Source organism: Gymnogyps californianus, chromosome 3 (genome assembly GCF_018139145.2).
Source record: "Gymnogyps californianus isolate 813 chromosome 3, ASM1813914v2, whole genome shotgun sequence".
Taxonomy (NCBI): Eukaryota; Metazoa; Chordata; class Aves; order Accipitriformes; family Cathartidae; genus Gymnogyps; species Gymnogyps californianus.
This window is the reverse complement of record NC_059473.1, coordinates 54430089-54448859: the sequence shown is the minus strand read 5'-3', so window position 1 is coordinate 54448859 and position 18771 is coordinate 54430089. Positions and strand designations below refer to the sequence as shown.

Below are 18771 nucleotides of genomic sequence, written 5' to 3'. Positions count from 1 at the left end.
CTGGATTTTTGTTAGGTACAATCACTAGTTTCAAAGTACTTTGAGAAAACACATGAATTTTAGCATGCTTATGAAAGGTGACCTTTGAACACACACTGGTTCTCACCTTTAACAAGAGCTGAGCTGACAAGACTGCAATGTAATGAATGGCAATAAAATAAAAACAAAACAAAACAAAAACTTTGAGCAAATAAACTTCTCAGATTCAACTGTTCAGCCAAAAATGAGTAAGGTGTTTGCTGTAACTTTCAAATAAATTTGTCTCAAAAGAAATTTTGTTTAAATTCAAGCGTTCCCATAAGGTATAATTTTTTCTCAGTATTTCAGTTGCTATCATAAAGAATTGACAATAGTATAATTGGCATTTATGCCTTTTATGCCAACTTTGCAAGTCTGGGGCAAGTAGCTCTTCCTTCAGTGTCTTCTATTTCCATGAATATCATTGTGAAGCTGTAGCAATGGTAGAGTCAAAAATGGAAAGATTTTCTTAAGGATAAATATTATATCATTTATTCAAGAGTCTTTTGCCCTGTACTCTGGGGCTCATATGATGGATGAGAAGCCAATAAAATGTGTGCTTCTGCTAAAAGAAGTGACGCTCAGGATGGCATATTTAAACCATAAGGCTCAGTGTAATCCGTGAATTATCTACCATGTCCCATGGTCTGGGCATCAGTTTCCTAATAGCCAAAATTTTTTGAACTTTAAGATCAAACAAATAAAGGCAAGATCTTGAAAATAAAACATTTCAATTCTCAAGGACAAGGCAAGCATGTGCATAAAAATTTTCAGAACTGAGAAGCTACTTCAATTATCCACAAAACTCTTTACTCAGTTATAAAACAAGACCAAAAGGCAGAGCAAGAAAATACGTGTGGACACCTTATTTCAATCAATCCTTTCGGTACCTTTCCTCATTGCTGAGGACCAAGGACTCCTGTTCATTGCTCAAAAATGTAGCTGATTCCACTCCATCACAAAGCAATTAGGGATTCATGGAAAAAGCAGGAAGAAATAATATTTTCTGTGATTACCTAACATTACTGTAAGAATGTATATCCCTCCGTGAATAAAATTATCGAATACAGAATACAGTACTTACAGTGAGAACTCAAAAGCGTTACATTACTCAAGAAATTAAAAGCAGGGATGACTGCATGGCCCTTTCCAGTGACACTCACAATTTCTTCCTCATTATCTAGGACTTGTAGTTTAATGAAGACATCTGATTTAGAGGTTTGTAGCTGCACTGTCGCAATATGTGACGCTGCAACTTTTACTGAATACCTAAAGAGGAAGAAAAAAATTATAGCAATATAACCAACTATACCAGATCATTCTTTTTTAGGAAAGTACCTAAACGTTGGGCTGACCTGGAAGCGAACAATTAAAATTGAGTTTGTAGTCAACTGTTTTCCTGCAATCTGGTGAGCTAAGCTTCCTGTAGTGAAGTTTAGTGCAGTGAGTCCATGATCAAAGTAAGTGCTGCTGCAAAAAAGGGGTGTTCTTGCCATTTCTTTTTCTCACTGCCTTATCAAATGTCCAGATATACATCTTCCCTCCTGTTGTACTAGTATTTGTTGAAAAACGTGGTTAGCCAGATTAGGGAACTGTTTCAACTAAAAAGTAACTAAGTAAAAGAAAAAAAAAGAAAGATTTGCTTTCAAAAGGGTAGAGCTATCTCATTTGATAACAGCTGCTACTCTGGTCAACTTAAAAGATTGTGGAATTAAAATACTGTAGAATTAGAGTCTTAGGATGAAATTTAAATAATAGTTTTGTTGTGACTCATAACTTTATATATTACTTGCTTTTTGTCCATAAATTCAAATTGTTAGACTAATCTCACCAAGCAAGCAAGCAAGCAAGCAAGCAAACAACACCACACAAAAACTCTATTACCCTGACTTCAGCACATTTGGAGCCAAAAATATATAAATATTTTAAAATAAAATTTTTAAAAGATTGGCAACATCAGAGGGGAGAAAAAGAAAAAAAATTCATCAAGAAAGAGCGAGTTTACAGAATTTGAGTGCATTTGTTATATGTCCATTTCACGCTTTCTTCATTTATATTGAAACTGATTCCTTCTGTTGAATAGACCTCTATCCCAAGAATAATCCATTGATTTGAAATGTTGATGCAAACTGTCAGGAATCAAGGCAAAATGTTCTAGAATTAACCTTCAAAATCTATACAGGTCATCAGCTCTAAGCATGGGGCCTGTTTTAGTGCAGTGTGTAGTCCTTTATGTAAAAACTTAAGTATAGTGACTTAGGGTCAGTTCTGAACTCAAACTCAGCCAGAATAAACTGATTTTAATAAACTTTAATCAATTAAAAAAGGATTAATAAAAATTAAATCATCCCATTTTTATTAAATCGTTCTCCTAAAAGAATCACTATGTTAAAGCAAAAGGTATATAAATTTTTCTGCCAACACTACAAGATGGAAGTTGAATTTTTCTGATATATCAGAAAAGAAAGTGTTTTATTTCTGTATTATTTAAAGCTTTATCTGAATAGCTGAAAAAATATATCAAACTTTATGTCTCTTCCCCACCTGCAAAATCTTGATTTTAATACATATTTAATCCCCAAAAGTACTATGGAATTTCAGTAACTGACATATGGATAAGATTTCAAGATCGAGCTTATAGAAATGCAAAATACTGTTATTATGATTTTAAAGTTACAGTCTATGTTCTTCATTAAGCAGTGGCAATATTTCAGAAAATAACACTTTCACAAATGAAATGTTAAATTTGGTATTGCACATTGACGGCCGGTAATATTCAGATATTTGCCTTAATACCCTCCCCTTCTAAGAAAGAGGAAAGAACATACTTTTCTGTCAGAAAAAGAAGAATTTAATCATTCTTCTCTCAATATTTACCTGAACATTACATGCTTGTCATTGGGTATGTAATACTCTTTAATTTCTTTAGTAGAATAGACATTATTTACAGCCTCACGAGAGAGAAATGGGAGTGGACTATAAGAACCGATGAGCCGGAGCCTCCATCTTCCAGCTGCCACAGGTAGGTCACCAGTACGTGCTTCAGCCATAAATGTGTATCCTTTCTGAAAGGAGAAAACAAGTCATTTTTACTTGGAAATAACACTACTCAAAATGCACTCTATGACTACCTGCAACATACTTTTTGTCCATGTTACACTTACTAATATAATAAGATGTCCTTCATAAGCAAGACTCTTACAGTTCTATTATAGTCTAACTTAAGCATTTCTTATTACAGGAATTTATATTTGGCAAGGAGTTACATAGCAAGTCATATCCAATCTCATCTAACTTCAAAGCTGGCAGGTATTTTTAGGGGCAGGTACAATCAAACTCCTGAGGTCACTTTCTAACGAAATTATTGGATGTTTCTAAGTTGTTTAATAAAGTCTAATTTAACAAATATTAATGGGTTCTTACTCTTTTATTGAAGCATGTGCAGTACTCGTCTGAAAAGTCTTCTTATAACATGACTAAATTTCAGTAAAACGTATTTATGCAATGTATTTTCTTGCTTTGTACATCATATGACTATGCAAATAGTTCCCAGATAAAACACATCTATACATCTCTGGGTTCTGTAATATTACCGTTCTTTTTCTTGTAAAACCGTTAGCAATAGTATCAATCAAATTCTTTTCATTTGGTACAAAATATTCTTTTCCCTCTTGATATCCGACCAAAACTATATGTGGGGGTGGTGGTGATGATAGTAGTAGCAGTAGTAGTAGCAGTAGCAGTAGATATAATGAAGAAAGAGTAAAAGACTGCATAAGCCAAGACCTTTCACTCCAGGCTCTGAGACAACCACATCAAACCTATACACTAGCATTGCTCGGAAACATCTAGCCTGTATGCCAGATGTAAGAAAGATGTGTATTGTAAAGTGTTGATGTATTTGAAAACTGCACAACAATTTTGAGATTATAGATACTTTTAACTCCAAAGGTGACCACAGCTGAAGATAAGGAAACTAATATTTTGGCAAGTCACGCACAAGACATTTAGCAAAAGCTAGCAGTCTTCACACATGTGAAAGCAAAATTAGACAAAATGTAAACATGAAAATTACTGCATTCACTGATGAACCAGAGACTTTAAAATGTCCCTTCATGCTGTAGGCAGTGTGAAAGTATGGGTGAATGCAGTTTGCTGCATGGAAATTTGGAGATCAGGTTCATTCTGTCTTCAGATCTGAGGTTAAATTAATATTGCCCCTACTTTTAATAATGTCTATTGCAAGTGTAGCATTAAATGTCAGGATATTAATCTTATTTTTATGAATTAATCTTATTTTTATGAAAATGTTGATTTAAGAAAAAATATTTCTAGTATTAAAAAAATCAAATACAAAATTAATAAAAAATGCAACACACAATTAATAAGGCTGATGCAGATTTATCTGCTCTTTATGAATCCTGAGAAGAGTAATATGGGAAACCAGAATATAATTTAAAAGATTTCAAAATTTGATTTTATTTTGTATTTGAAAAAAAAGAAGGCAATATGAATGTGATTACTTGAAAGGCAGGGGCAGGAAAAAGGGATATAATGACTGCAATGGCCAGTTGCAATGTAACAGGGAAACTCAGGATTAAGTCCCTTCTTCAAATTCTCTAAGCTAGCCCTACCAACTTGCTATTTCAAACATTAAAATTTCATGTTGCACCCAAGAAATAGTCCAGATGAAAATTCTTTGAAAGGTTTTCTCTCTTGGCAGTCTTCTGCTAAATTTCAGTTAAAAGAAATCAGTATTTACCAGTAAAAAAGCTTTGTTGAAAAATGCTTATAATAAATAGAGTTGTGATTTCAGGACTATCCAATAATGCAGGGTTGTGACTTCAGGATTACTGAATATTTAGAATGAAAGTAAAAGAAATGATTCATGATTCCAATTTGTGCAATTGTAACTGTAAGGCACTTTACACCCTTTAATCACTACGAGGTAGTAGCAACCATTCAAAGCTATGATTCAGGAGAACTCACTTATTTAAATATCTAGTTAAGCATATAGTTAAAGTCCCCCCCTGTTCTTAACAAGTACACTTGGAAACTGAGAGGGATTTAGCCAGATATTCAAGTGCTTTCTGACAGCATGGTGCACATGAGAAAAACACTTTCTGTTGTATACCTATTTATAAAGATACGGTTATACAGTCTTAATGTTCACTATAAATATGCAGAAAATCTAGACTTAAGATTAAAAAGTTGTTTGAGTGGGCACTTTCTGAATACCATAAGCAATTAGAAAGCACGATAACTGAACTTTGCGGCTGGTAGGAACACCGAGTAATCATCAGTAACTTCTGAGAAATAAGCAAATAGATCTAGACAACCTCATCAGGTTTATGTCTTTCTTAAAAACCTTTGAGAGGTTTCATTACCTACTTAGATATCTTGTTACAATTCACTATCTCTAGAATCAGAAAGGGTTGTTTTCTAATATACCACCTAAACTAACCTTTTCGTAAATTAAGATGATTTCGTTATGTCCTTCTAAGACTAGTCAAGATAAATAAGTGATCAGTGTCCTTGCTTAAATAGACTTCTGTTTTCTAGACTAAATATGTTGTTAGTGATGATTTCTTAAACTCTTATCTTTGTTGGTCAGCTGAAGCTTGAGGAATGCTTATCTCTACTCTTTTCTACAATCTGTTCAAAAGACTTGTGAATAATAAAGAGAGTAGAATTAAAAAAAAAAAAACCAAAACCAAAACCAACTGTATCCAGCAGTAGAAAAAATTACCATGGAAGAAGAAAATTTAATGCAAAAAAAAATCCAAATAATGCAAAGCAAGTAGCTAGTTCCGATCTAGATTGTAATGTTTGCAGAAAGAAGACAGACATTATTGCTAGTGTGCAGATTTTATCCTTATGGTCAATCATTCTGAAATGAACTTTAATGTGTTCCAGGAGTGTCTCTGCACTAGAATAACAATATCTGTTGATAGGATTTCTTTCTGGCTTTGTTGTAAATTGCTGATTCATAGTTTTGAAGCAGAACAACTAACTGGTAGGTTTATTTAAAAAACAAAAAAAAAGCACTGTTTCTGTAATAATACTGACATTTAGGAATTCAGGCATACTGTATAATTTCTTGCTTGAGGTATTACATCGTTGACTATTTTTTACAAAATACTGTAAAAAGAAAGGTAACAGTCAGATTAAAATAATACCACTGTATTCTGTGTTTCAGAATAATTGCATAATGTCTTGTCAAAACACCAGTAGAGCTTCCAATAGCTTTTGCAGTTCTACTGAAACATTAACAAACCATTTACAAATAGGAAGAAAACAAGCTAAATTGTACAGTATAAGGTTATATTCTTACTGAGAAACTCAGTAGCAGTGATTAAGAAATGTAATAAGAACAAGTAGAAAAATACAGCATACCTGCACAATTCTGTTTTAATACTCTTAAACCAAAATCACTCTTTACTGATATTAACCACATTTAATATTATAAAATGTAAGTCATGAGTTTAGAGAATAATAACAAAAATGTCAGCTTTAAGAGGGGACTTCTTCAGTAAGGAAGGACAGGAATAAAAAGGGCCATTTTCATTAGTTAATGACAGAATCACTGAGGCTATTGTGCTGTACCCATGAAAAAAAAAATTATTATGGAATGTACCAGGTGGGGTAGTGCATAGCTAAACAAGCATTTCCAATATAAAAACCACTGTACTGGACAAAGTGTTGGTAAGATCTTATTTGGAATATTGTGTACAATTTTGGACATCTTTATTCAAGAAAGATATGTTAAATGGGTGGAGGTCTGAGAAAGAACTAGTAAAATCAGGGAAATGGAAAACCTGCCTTACAAGGCACAACTAGACAGTTGTATCCTACTAAGCAGGACAAATGCTGAGATAAGATCTGACATAAATCTGAAGTTGTGATTGTTCTTTCCACAACCCGTCACTTTCCTGAAAAGCAGTAAGTAGTGTTCACCACTGAGATTTCTTTTTGCATCCTGCCACTTGCCACTGTTGGATTCCAAACTGAATTTTCCTGTCTGGTGGAATCAACACCCCATCTCTCAGGATCCCAGATTAGTTTTAAGAGCTTGAAGAGCTTGTCTGCAACCTTTCTTTTTTAAGCATATTCCTCCAGCAGTAGCAGTACTTATCTGTCACATTCAGCTAATATTCACTATAAGCACTAGATAAGGCAAGTTCATTCTAGTGCAAAAAAAAGTCTGATGAAATTGGAAGTCACAAAAGAAAGACAAGAAAACCACTCCTACAGTGTTAGACTGTAACTGACATCAATTCTTTGTTATTGACAGATGAGACTGAGAAGGCTAAAACGTGAACGTGTCTTCACTAAAAGGTCAACTGTGAACATGTGGCTAGAATAGTTAATATTAGGGGTAATATTAAAGAGGTAAGAGGCAGGCCAGAATAGGAAAAGAAGTAGTAAATGATTATATAGATAAATAAAGGGTTTGGATTAGTTAGGTCTGATGAACTTCTGAACTGTCTGGAGGATAATTAAACAACAGATTAAAACAATCACAAAACTTTTAAATTATGTTTGATAACTGATGGAAGACAGGTAAGGTACTGGAAGACTATAGAACTGCAATGTATTTTTTTAGATGGACAAAGTTGTCTAGAAAATTATCAGTCAGTATAACTGCAATGGCTGAAAACATCATGAAATAACTAATAAAATGAACTCCTTGCAACCCTCTCAACATAGCAAAAAGACTGCAAAAACCAAGTCCTATCAAACTAATCAAGCTTCCTTCTATAGGAAAGCACACTATGGGAAAGAAGGAGACACCTGACACTGTCTCTTTGATCATTCTTCTAAGCCTAAGGAAATGCTGTCATAATGAAGAAACTAGGGTGGCTGTTGGACAATCACATCCAGAAAGCACATATTCATGGCTCCTTTTGGAAGAGCAGGATGCAATCAGTGAGATTTCAAAGATCTAACCTGAATCTGATTCCATTCAATATTTTTATTAGTAATGTGGATGGTGGAATGGAGAAGATATATGTTTAATTAGCTGGTACCACAAACTAAGAAGGATTGTAACTTTAGATGAAGAGAAAATAAGAATTCAAGATTATTTTAAACTAGGGAAATGGTCTGAAAAAATAGCATTAAAATCAGTAGTGAAATACACTATATTTAGTCAAGAATAATAAACTACAGGATTCAGTTCTTCAGGAAAGCACCTAGGGTTACAGAAGTACATGAGTCAACAATGGTGTTGCAAAATAGGGTGAGCATCACAGTTGGATATATAAGCAGAAGTAAAGCCCACAAGACATGTAAACTAATCATTCCTTACTCATCATTTGTATGGCCAGAAGTTAATCCTTGGTGCAAAGTTTACTGTGCTCAGTGTTGTGCATGATAAACAAGAAAAAAATAGCAGCAACTGGAAAGAGTCCAGAGGAGAGAGTAATCAAGAGTGTAGAACATGTAACTTGCAAGGAAAGACTGAGCAAACTGTTGTCTTTAGTCTAAAGGTAAAAAGGCAGGAGGAGGGGAAGCTGTGATAATTATTTAACAATATAGTTATTTTTTTAGAAGCAATTTACACTAATGCTTCTGAGGTAACACACAGGCTTTGAGGGGGAGCATATCTAAAGCTGTATTTGGCATCACTACTGCAATTATCATTAGTACCTGAAGATGCATGTTAATTTAATTATTGTAAGCATGACTTATAAAAGGCTATTCAAACCTCATTCTTAGTTTGGCCCCTGACTCTTGAAGGTTGTTCTGTCAGATGGACAGCGTCATCTGCAGCAACCATATTGCCACTGAGTAGGACAGCATAGGGAAGTTGGATGATATTCCTCCACTTAGTGATAGTAAAAAATATCAAAGAAAATTAAGGCCATTCCTGCACTGTAAAAGGTTTAGCACAGAAGCAGATCAGTGGTAGTCTCTGTTCAAACTTGCTAATAAATAAGGGCACACTTCTAAGTAGAACATTATGACATAGCTAAAAATGTCCACAGAATCTGGGCAATTGTTATTATTTTAAAAATTATACTTTTCACAATGAATTTTTGCATTTACCTTATTTTTGGGATAAACACGAGGTGCCACTTTGAAAAAGACATGTGGCATTTCCTCCAGTGTGTCATTATCAACAACATGAAGTCTACAGGAAGGGATAGTGGTATACACCTTTGGCACTATAAGCATGTCTTCTGGAACAAGAAATATTTCTCTAAAAAAGAAAATTCAAATTATATTAAAATTATTTTCACAAATAAAATGATTTGTGTAACACAAAGTAAAAGTATACATTAGAATCTAAGGAAAGTAGACTAATGTAAAACTACATTTTTAAAGCAGGTTAGTGAAAAACCACAGTGTATCAATACTACTTCCACACAAGAGTTATATAGGGCTGTATGAAACTCACCTAAAAACCACAAACCACGCATTTGGTGGCTGATCGGCATACGTTACAGCATAGTCAGCGAAAGAGATCTTACACCACTCATCTTCATAACAAGGAAACTTTTCAATTGACTTACAGTTTCTTTTAAACATTTCTCTGGAAAGCATAAAACAAGATAAATATTTAAATCTAATCAGGAGGCACATATATCTTGACTTTAACTTATGCTAACCATGAAGAACACTGCTTCGTGCATGAATGTAAAACAATGATATAAAATGTGTTAATAATGTTTCTCTAGTAGCTGTTCACTCCCAAAAAATAGTAAATCAGGTAGGGATCAGCTCTTTCAGAGCTAATGGCCGGTAATGGCCAATACTTACATACAAATATTTCTAACAGTCAGTCTATCCATGAGTACAACTGCTTCTAATAGCCCAAAATGTTACGGCTTCTACAAAACTTTACTTCTTTTTTTTTTTTTTTTTTTTTTTTTAAATAAATATCAGTTAGCATAACTTCCATGTCTTTATATTAAGCTGTCATCTTAAAACTGTGGCATCATTAGGAGATTAAAAAACCCTTTATTTCCTTTTAAAACTTTTTTGAACAAGAAAGGAATAAAAGCAAAACCAAATAAAATTAAAATGGGATGAAAGACATTCCTTTCACACAGGAAGGAACCTAAGACTGTAAATTGAGAAGATATTTGTAAGGCAAATAAGCTCGCAGGTGTTATGAAGTTCTGTGAAATTAGAGTTAACCTCACTGGCACCTGACTGACACCATGAATTTTTATTTATCATATGCAGTATCAAAAATTAATATTCCTCTGGACAAAGCAATGTGAAGACCAGCATACAAAATTCACTGTTATGTGAACAGGTTGTCGGGTGAAGGGCAGAAGAAAGATAACTGGTCTCACTCCATCTTTTGGCTCCTTCCAGTGATTTTCTCTTGAGATTATGAGTGAAAATATGCCTACATAGAGGTGAAGGAAAGGATATCCTTCTCCCTGCCACTCCCTCTGTCTTGCATTATTCTTTAACGACCTGCTTTCTGCAGTAAGTAAACAATATATCTTTTTTGCTATCTTTTAATTGCTCTAATTCAAAGTTTGGTTTATATGATTTATGTAAAGGGGATAGTCTAAAGAAACCTCACAACATCCATTTTCGGTGATAGCTGTCCTCTCTTCTGTGTCAAATATGAATGTGTTCAAGTTGTTCAGCTGCAAAAGTTTTATCCACAAAATTTGGACAATGCTACTCTGATGTTCTGTTATTCCTATATAGTAATCGGAATTACAGAAACAATCTCTACATTCATGTTTTTAGCAATGATAATAGCTGACCTTGACATTTAATTAAGGTGAGTCACAGAGTCGATGCAAATATTGCCAGAAGTAATTTAAAGCAGAACGGTTTGAAATCTTAGTCCATGAAGCTTTGCAAAGGTTCCTTCCACCACTGATAAACAGCACACACACACAGACAGAAAAAGCCTCTCAGAAACCTCAAAATTTTAATTCATTGAAAATTATAGTAGGGACAAACATAGATGAGCTTACATGGGATGTATAATGAGAAACAGGTGGCAACCCTAGCACAAACTGAGAGGTTTTAGGGCATTTTAAACTGATATTTGTGTTGTAAAATGGTACTGCTTCTGGCCTCCAGTAAGTCTGGGGTTAGAGAATGGGAAAACTTTTACCCTAATACTGAACTTCCAAAATTGCTGCATGTTACTTATTGGCCGAGGTGCTAGCTTGTTATATTAAATGCAAGTCTGTCAGCTGTTAAAAAAAATTAAACAAAATCACATTAGCATGATTTTAACACTCAAATGTATCCCCTGGGACAATGCCTAAGAATCAGTCCCAAAAGTTTTAAATGTCTGAAGGTAAACTAAAAACTGCATCTGATCTTTGCTGATTTAGAGATGCTGCCAATCTAAAACTGAGGTCTAATATTTGGAATAAGGCTGTGGTTGCAAAGTCCTGATCCCACCAACATACAAAGGTTTTACAGGATTAGAAACACTAAAACGTGAAATAAAACTATACCCCATGAGTGTTCCTCAAATTGCTGGTTATAAAGAGTGAGGATTTATATCCACAGCCAGTAATTATTGCCAGTTCTCATTCCTCATCCATGGCAGAACTGATCTACTGCTGAAATCAGTTGTGTGAACACTTGCAGAGAGATTTTTGAAGGACTTAATGAAAATATGCGATCCCCAAAGAGTGTCATGCTTGCAAATCACTTAACAAACACTGTTGAAATTAGAGCAGCTATCTTTGCAAAAGCTGTAATTAAATACCAGGAAAAGCATCTACCTAGAAATACATCTGCTTTCCTTCAAGCAAGTGCTACAGACAAATCCTCTGATGATATAAACTGTGGTACAATTAAACAGTATAGCTATCTCCTTTCTAATGTCAACCAGGATTCCTTAACAGATAGCATGAATCAAAATACTTCTTTAAATCAACTGGTTAGCTGTATAACTAAGGAGTCAGTATCAGATTTATACTTAGAAGAAAGGTAATATTCTAGCTCAAGCTGCAGGAAAAAACCTGTAACACACGTACCTAAACATTAGATTTGCTATAGTTTTACTCATGTAGGATACACAGAATAAAGCATAGCATATCTTCACTAAAAACATCGTCCCTTCCAACAGTTTTGCAATTTTAAAACTAGTAATGCTCTTACCATGTTTATTTTGTGAACCAGCAATTTATGGCAATTCTATGGTACTGCCTGCAATAAAATAGTTTGATTTATTACATGATTACCTTAACAGTATTACAGCACACTGTTCAAAATTTAACTCAATCACAGTCCACAATTTTTGCAAGGTTTCTTTGACAGTAGTGTTTTCTTTAGTACCTGGAAATAATAAAATAAGTTAGAAAATATAACATCTAACTTTTTTATTGTTCTAAATATACACCTGCCAAAGACTTGTGACAAATGCCACTCACACAAGTAAATTGCCTTATGAATCAATCACTAGTTTTTATTTGGAACTTTACAGAAGTTTCACTGAGCTGAGAACTACTTTCTCCTTTGACAGAGGAAATTCCCTTCATCATCACCTTTGTACTTTTCAGCACTCCTACAACTGCAAAAGTGACGTGATCAGTATTTTCTCTGATTTACAGTTTTTTGACTGTAACATGTTGCAGTGATATGAGGTGATCTCTGTCCTTGGAGAACACGCTGTTTAGCTCCCAGGAGCTTTTTTTTGCAGATACTATGAAGGGGTAGGTATGTGCCTAGGCAATCTGTATAGCTAAAAAGAAAAGAACTGGGCAGTTCCAGCGGGTAATTCATCCCACCCATGTTTGATACCTCTCAGATGACAGGATGTGTTGTCATCTCAAGATGTCTACTTCTATCCACAGAATACAGATGAAGACTAGGCAACTAGTTTAGATCTGTTGACTAACTTTTCAAGACTAAAGATAGGTGAAATCCTTGTTTATTGCATAAGCAATTAGTGACAGAAATTGAGGGGGAAAGCTAAAAAAAAAGAGGGGTGCAGTAATAACACTTTAATGACAAGTAAGAGAGAAAAAATTATAGATAATGGGGGGAAAGGAGGAGAAGAATAGTATGACTGAAAAAAATCCCCACAGTAAAGCACTGTAAAGATAATATCAGAATTAAAGGTAACAGAGAATTGATAAATCAGAAGAAGTTAAGAAAGACATTATAGACAATGGAAGAAAAGAGTTGGGATACTCACATAGTGCTGAAATGACAAAAATCTAAAATCTGAACTTCAGAAGAACAGCTTCTGGGTTCTGGCATTTGTAGGAATTAATAATACTAGTGAAAGTTTACAGAAATTCCTAATTTACATAGCACTTCATAAATGAAAATAGAAGGGCACTAGACTACTTAGTAGGAAAGCTTAAGCAAGACTGGGCTACAGGTGACAGTTTGGAAGAGAGGCAGCACCAGATTTACTGATGAGGAGATGGAGGTACAAAAGATAGCTTGAAGACATCATCTGGTGCAGCTAAGTATATAGACAAAAGAACCCCAGCAATGATGGTAATTCAAGAAGGAGCTTCCAGCAGAATAAGGATGACTTACTAAAGAGGGAATGTATATCTCACAATGGAGCAGTTTTCTTTGTCACAATCCTCAGGCATTCATATACTGTCAGGCTAGAAGGAATTGTGATCTAACTTTCTGTGTAACAGTCCTGTTAACATATTAATTGCTATCTCATCATATATAAATGACTAATCCTTTTTGAATTTGATGAGTATCTGTTTGATTTTAAAGTTTTCAGTAGTATAACACAAATCTTGGTTTATTCCAATAAATACCTTATCCTTTTAAAAATAAATGCCACTTTTTCTAGTTTGAATGTGTCTGGATTCAACTCACAATCTTTGAATCTCAGACTAAAGACCTTCTTGTTAACCCTTCGGATGTCAGACTAAAGACCTTCTTGCTATCAAATTCCTTTTCTCATATAGATACTTGCAGATTATAGTGAAGTCATTCTTAATCTTCTCTTTCTTAAATTACAAACTAACAGCCTGCAAGTACAAAGCTCTTCTTTAATCCTGATCCTTACAACTCTACCCAGAATTTCGCAGTTGTTACCTATCTTTCTTCTTGGACTGTGGACACTGCACTTGGACACAATATTCCAGCAGAGATAAAAGAATCGCTGAATAAGAAATGTAACACAAGTCTTCAACTGCTATGTAAGATTCCTCTATTTATATACATAAGAATGAAGGATAGTATCAGCACAATATCTTTTGAGCACAGTATCAGCCTTTGATGCTGTGTTCTGCTGATTATCTATTATGATGCTTAGGTTCTTGTATGGACTTCCCTTACATTTCCAGGAAAAAAAAAACCCCAACATTTAGCCCAGCTCTGAGCTAAATCTACATTAATGTAAACTCTGGTTTAATATCTATGAAAATCTAGGGAAGGGTGTCTTTCCTCTACTTTTTAGTACCATATGTGCTAATTGAGTGGTTAGGTTGAGCACTATTCTTAGTTTTACAAGAGATCAGAGATTCAACTATAACCTTCTATTGCATTTCAGTTCATTTTAACTAGATATTAATTAGTAACAAAATCTGTACAGTAAATACTTCAATAAGGTGAAGTATGAAACATTTTTTAAAAGGCATTTTTAGAGGACACACCTGGTTTTCTGCTGTTCAGTACTTTCCTAACATAGGTCCCTCTCCAGATGGCTTGAAGTTTAAGAGCTGCTGCTGCTTCTTCGGAAGTGGGAGTTCGGTTCTGCCAACTACTAAGGGAATTCTTCTCACAACTCTCTGAAAGAAGGGGAGGAGAATGAGCAACATCAATAAAGCTGGAAGTCCTGTAGCTGCTTGCAATGAAGTTAAAAAGAAAAAAAACAAACACAAAATGACAAGAGAACTATATTCCAGAAAGAGTGGTTTCTGCATAAAACTTCCATTTATGACAAAAATATCACTCTTAAAATTTTGCTCTTATCATGATAAAATTAGACAAAATATACTGTGTAATTACACAAACTCAGAATGCAACTACTATGCTAATTCCAAATACCAAATCATTGAATTCTTACTTCTCTTTACAGACAGCTATTGCAGTGCATTTTTTAAAATCAAGTCTCCTAATGTAATTTAAAAATATCCTTCCAAACATCAAAAAACAGGATTTGATACATTAAAGTCTGACTCTGAATACAGCTTAAAAGAGCTTCACAAGATTCTGTCTCTCAATCTCATCTTTTTATTAAGTAATAACTTAAACACCAATGTTCAAATCATTGTATTCAACCTTCGGTAAGGAGCCATGGAATAAGGATAAGTTCTATGATAAAGCGGGAGTTCATTTATCTGACTGTGACTTTCTGTTACCAAGGGGTTTTGGAGTGGAACAGAAATTAGTAGGTTCTGACAGGTTAGTAATGAGCTCCTTGAAGGTATCCTTGCCTAGAATTAGCATCCTGGGAGCCATCAGCACCAGGATTTAGGGGGAGGGTGTGGGGAGCAGCACTACAAGGATCCAGTGCCAGGAGGCCAGTTTGGAACTGCACAGATACAGAACAAGGGCAGTGAGACAGCGTGAGAGGAAGGATACAGTGCTCCAAAAGGAAGTACCAACAAACAAAAAGGTGGAGAAAAAGAGAAAAATCTGCTTGAAAAATGCAGACAACATTGCAGACAAACTAGCTTAAGAAAAGATATTGCTGTCATCAGCCAGGAGATCACACATTTCAATCTAATCTCTTTTATTGAATATCGTTAAATGTGGCTGTGTTCCTAACCATCATTCCTCATTATTATCTCATTTCCAAACCCCAGAAAGCCTCTTTAATACTTAGTGACTCTGAAAGGTTACACAAGCCCACTTTAACAGACAACAGATTAGAACTCAACAATATGAATGGCACAACCACTTTTATAGAACAGAAGCTTATAATCACAGAATAATATAGGCTGGAGGGGACCACTGAAGGTCATCTGGTCCAATCCCACATCCAAATCAGGATCAACTTAGAGCAGGTTGCTCATGGTCTTGAATAAATGTCCAGTCCATTTTTTAATATCTCTGGGGATGGAGACTCCACAACCTCACAGGGCAATCTCTTCCAATTTTTGACTAGCCTCATGGTGAAAAATGTTTTCCTAATATCCAACTGGAATTTAACATGTTCTAAGATGTGTCCTGTCACTGTGCATCTCTGAAAAGGGTCTGGCTCTTATCTTCTTCCATTTATTCATCAAAGTAACACATATTTCAAAATGAATTTGTCCCATCTACAAGCTTGTCTATTATATAATTAAACAACCCAGTGGCAAAATACCTTTTGACCCCACTAATGATTGTTTTCAAGGAGAGGAAATAGACTTCTATTTTCAGCAGGTGTTTTAGCTCAGAAGAATGGCCTCTGCTGCAGAGCCTACATTCCCCATATAAGGCAAAATAATATATTATACAGTAAGTAAAAGTTGTATACTTTTTATATGAACACACAGTTACACAGACTGACCTAACAAGTAAGGAGACCCTAACACTGAACCTGAATCAATAACATATATAAGCGTGACTACATCTAATGTTACTCCTGGTTCATCTAAGCATCTCTTGTTCTTGTTGCTTCTTAATCAATAATCAAGTAATGGACAACTTCCCCAAGAAAGTGCCCAACTGGTGCAAGACAGTACCACCTGCACTTGGTTTCAGACAGGTAAGCAAGCAGTTTAGTAGTGTCAGGTTGTATGTTACTGCCAATAGGCTGTCCTCTTAAGTCATATGAGAACTTTGTAATAGGTGCAGAAAATGAATACTGTATAAAGAGATTACATAGTGGCATGGTGAGTCAGATTAGCTTACTGAATGAACATTGGGGGTTTTTTTTCCCCTTGGCTTAGCTTCCTGCACAATCAGCAAGCTGATCTGATTCCCTAGCATCTGTGCAACTGCTCATAGTGGGAGTACATGTTCTGGGATGGGAAGGGGAGAGGGATAGGACTTCAGTAGTAGCATATAGTGAAGCTGCACCTTAAGGTCTAAAAAGATCAGAACATGATCTGCATTTAATCAAAGGCTTATATTGTATTTCAGTATTTGTATTGCTGGCAACAACATTCATAATATCCAGAGAACTGTGAATTGCCTATAAGCAGACTTTTAGGCTCCAGAAGTGACTAAAATTGACTTAGACATCATGATTCTAATTTTTTCTTCTTATTGGGTTATGTTTCTGCCAACTTAGCAGGCTAAATCAGCCCAGCACAAGTTTTGACCAGTGCTGGAGCTGCAGGAAGGTGTGGGGATAGTGCCGCAACAGCCTACAGTTACACTGGTTTAAGCTGCTGTGGAACCTCAGCTTCAGCTTCACTAGGGAAGGAGAGTAAGTATTTATAGCTGTGGTCAGCAATTATAGCCGAGTCTTACTCTTCTACTGTAGACTTTATTCAAAGACAGAGGAACTGAAAGGGCGTGCATTTTCCAAAAGCTGAAAATCATAGTGCCATAAGCACTTATAACAGCATTTATGTTTTTGTATATTGCTATTGATTACAGAACTGTTCACCTGTACCTCTTCAGATCTAGCCCAACAGATGTTTCCCATCTGCGTGGCCTTTATATGAGACCAGGCTGATGAGTTCAAATTCCAGCTCACCTGTCACGGAACCAAGACCTCATTATCCCCATTACTCCCTCAGAACAGAGCTGTGAAATGCTGATAGAGGAATACATATAGAGTGTTGGCTTGGTGTTGCCCAATGAACAAACTGAAAAGTTTATCCACTGGGGATGTCAAGTGGACTCCATAACTAGAAGTAAATACCTATGTCACTAGAAATAATACATTTCATTTGTGAGGCTAAAGAATATATGGATATACAGTCATTTAGTTAAATGTTAAATTGTTTCTGAATATACAAATATAATAATTCGGATGCAGTGTCACACAGAGAAATGAATTCTATTCATAGAAACTGTCAAAAGTTACACCAGATCAGGCTGAAAACTGGAAATGCTGAATGTTTTGTGAAATTATATATTCTTACAGATTTAATTTCTTTTTTGTTCTAACTTTTTTAATACAATGTCATAAGAACAAAAACATTTTTCTTTGTAACACAAAAGTCAAAATAATGAGGTAAAAATTAAATATTCTGATCTTTAAACGTTTTTTTGACTTAACGCTTCTTAATATTTTGTCTTATAAACAGAGAAGTATGTGACTGTGAAATGTTTTAAATCAACCAGCATGAACTAGTGGACGCTTCAAATTTGACATTACGATTGAAAACTGATTTGTCAAAAATTTCTGACGTGCCTTACTTGTTAATCAGAAGATACCCTGCTAATAATAAAACTGAAATTCTCAAAGCAGCCTAGCAAGACTTTGTTCACCATAAAATCAGCTGCAGTTTTCTTGTAACAGTGTGGACGCATCTACTGTAGACAATGTAACATAATGCTTTTTTTGAAAAAGGTCTATTTTGCATATACTGGAGAGGCACTTTACATATTCAGCCAAATAATGGCAAACTTTGCCTCACCCCTTACTGGAACTCAAGTTCAAATCCAAAGTGCAAGAAGAAACAAATGTCCAGAATTATCTCTCCAGGCACACAGCACAACTGTATGATCGCTGCTCTTAACGTATGTTTCTGGAGGAAAGAGAAGCTTGTTCTGGAAAAGAACAGGGCAGGAACAGGACTTCTCAAATACGGTTTACACAGATAAGATAAGCTTATAGCTAACAGTTTGACTTCTAGATAAGATAAAATTTCGTACCGGAAGGTTTTAACAGAACTGCACACAAAAGGCACTCTGCTTCCAAGTTCAAAGTCGGAATTTATCCATGAG

The 18771-nt window shown here is 35.0% G+C and overlaps 1 protein-coding gene across 1 annotated transcript in view; it reads right to left on the bottom strand.

The window, feature by feature from the left end:
* Positions 1–18771, bottom strand: part of ADGB (androglobin) — a 119974-nt gene that overhangs the window by 24512 nt on the left and 76691 nt on the right. Inside the window, exons 23-28 of the mRNA XM_050893243.1 lie at positions 14592–14726; positions 12201–12294; positions 9422–9556; positions 9070–9223; positions 2896–3083; positions 1103–1287 (exon numbers count right to left, since the gene is read on the bottom strand). Coding sequence (XP_050749200.1) covers positions 1103–1287; positions 2896–3083; positions 9070–9223; positions 9422–9556; positions 12201–12294; positions 14592–14726 — 891 coding nt within the window. The remainder of the gene's footprint in view (positions 1–1102; positions 1288–2895; positions 3084–9069; positions 9224–9421; positions 9557–12200; positions 12295–14591; positions 14727–18771) is intronic.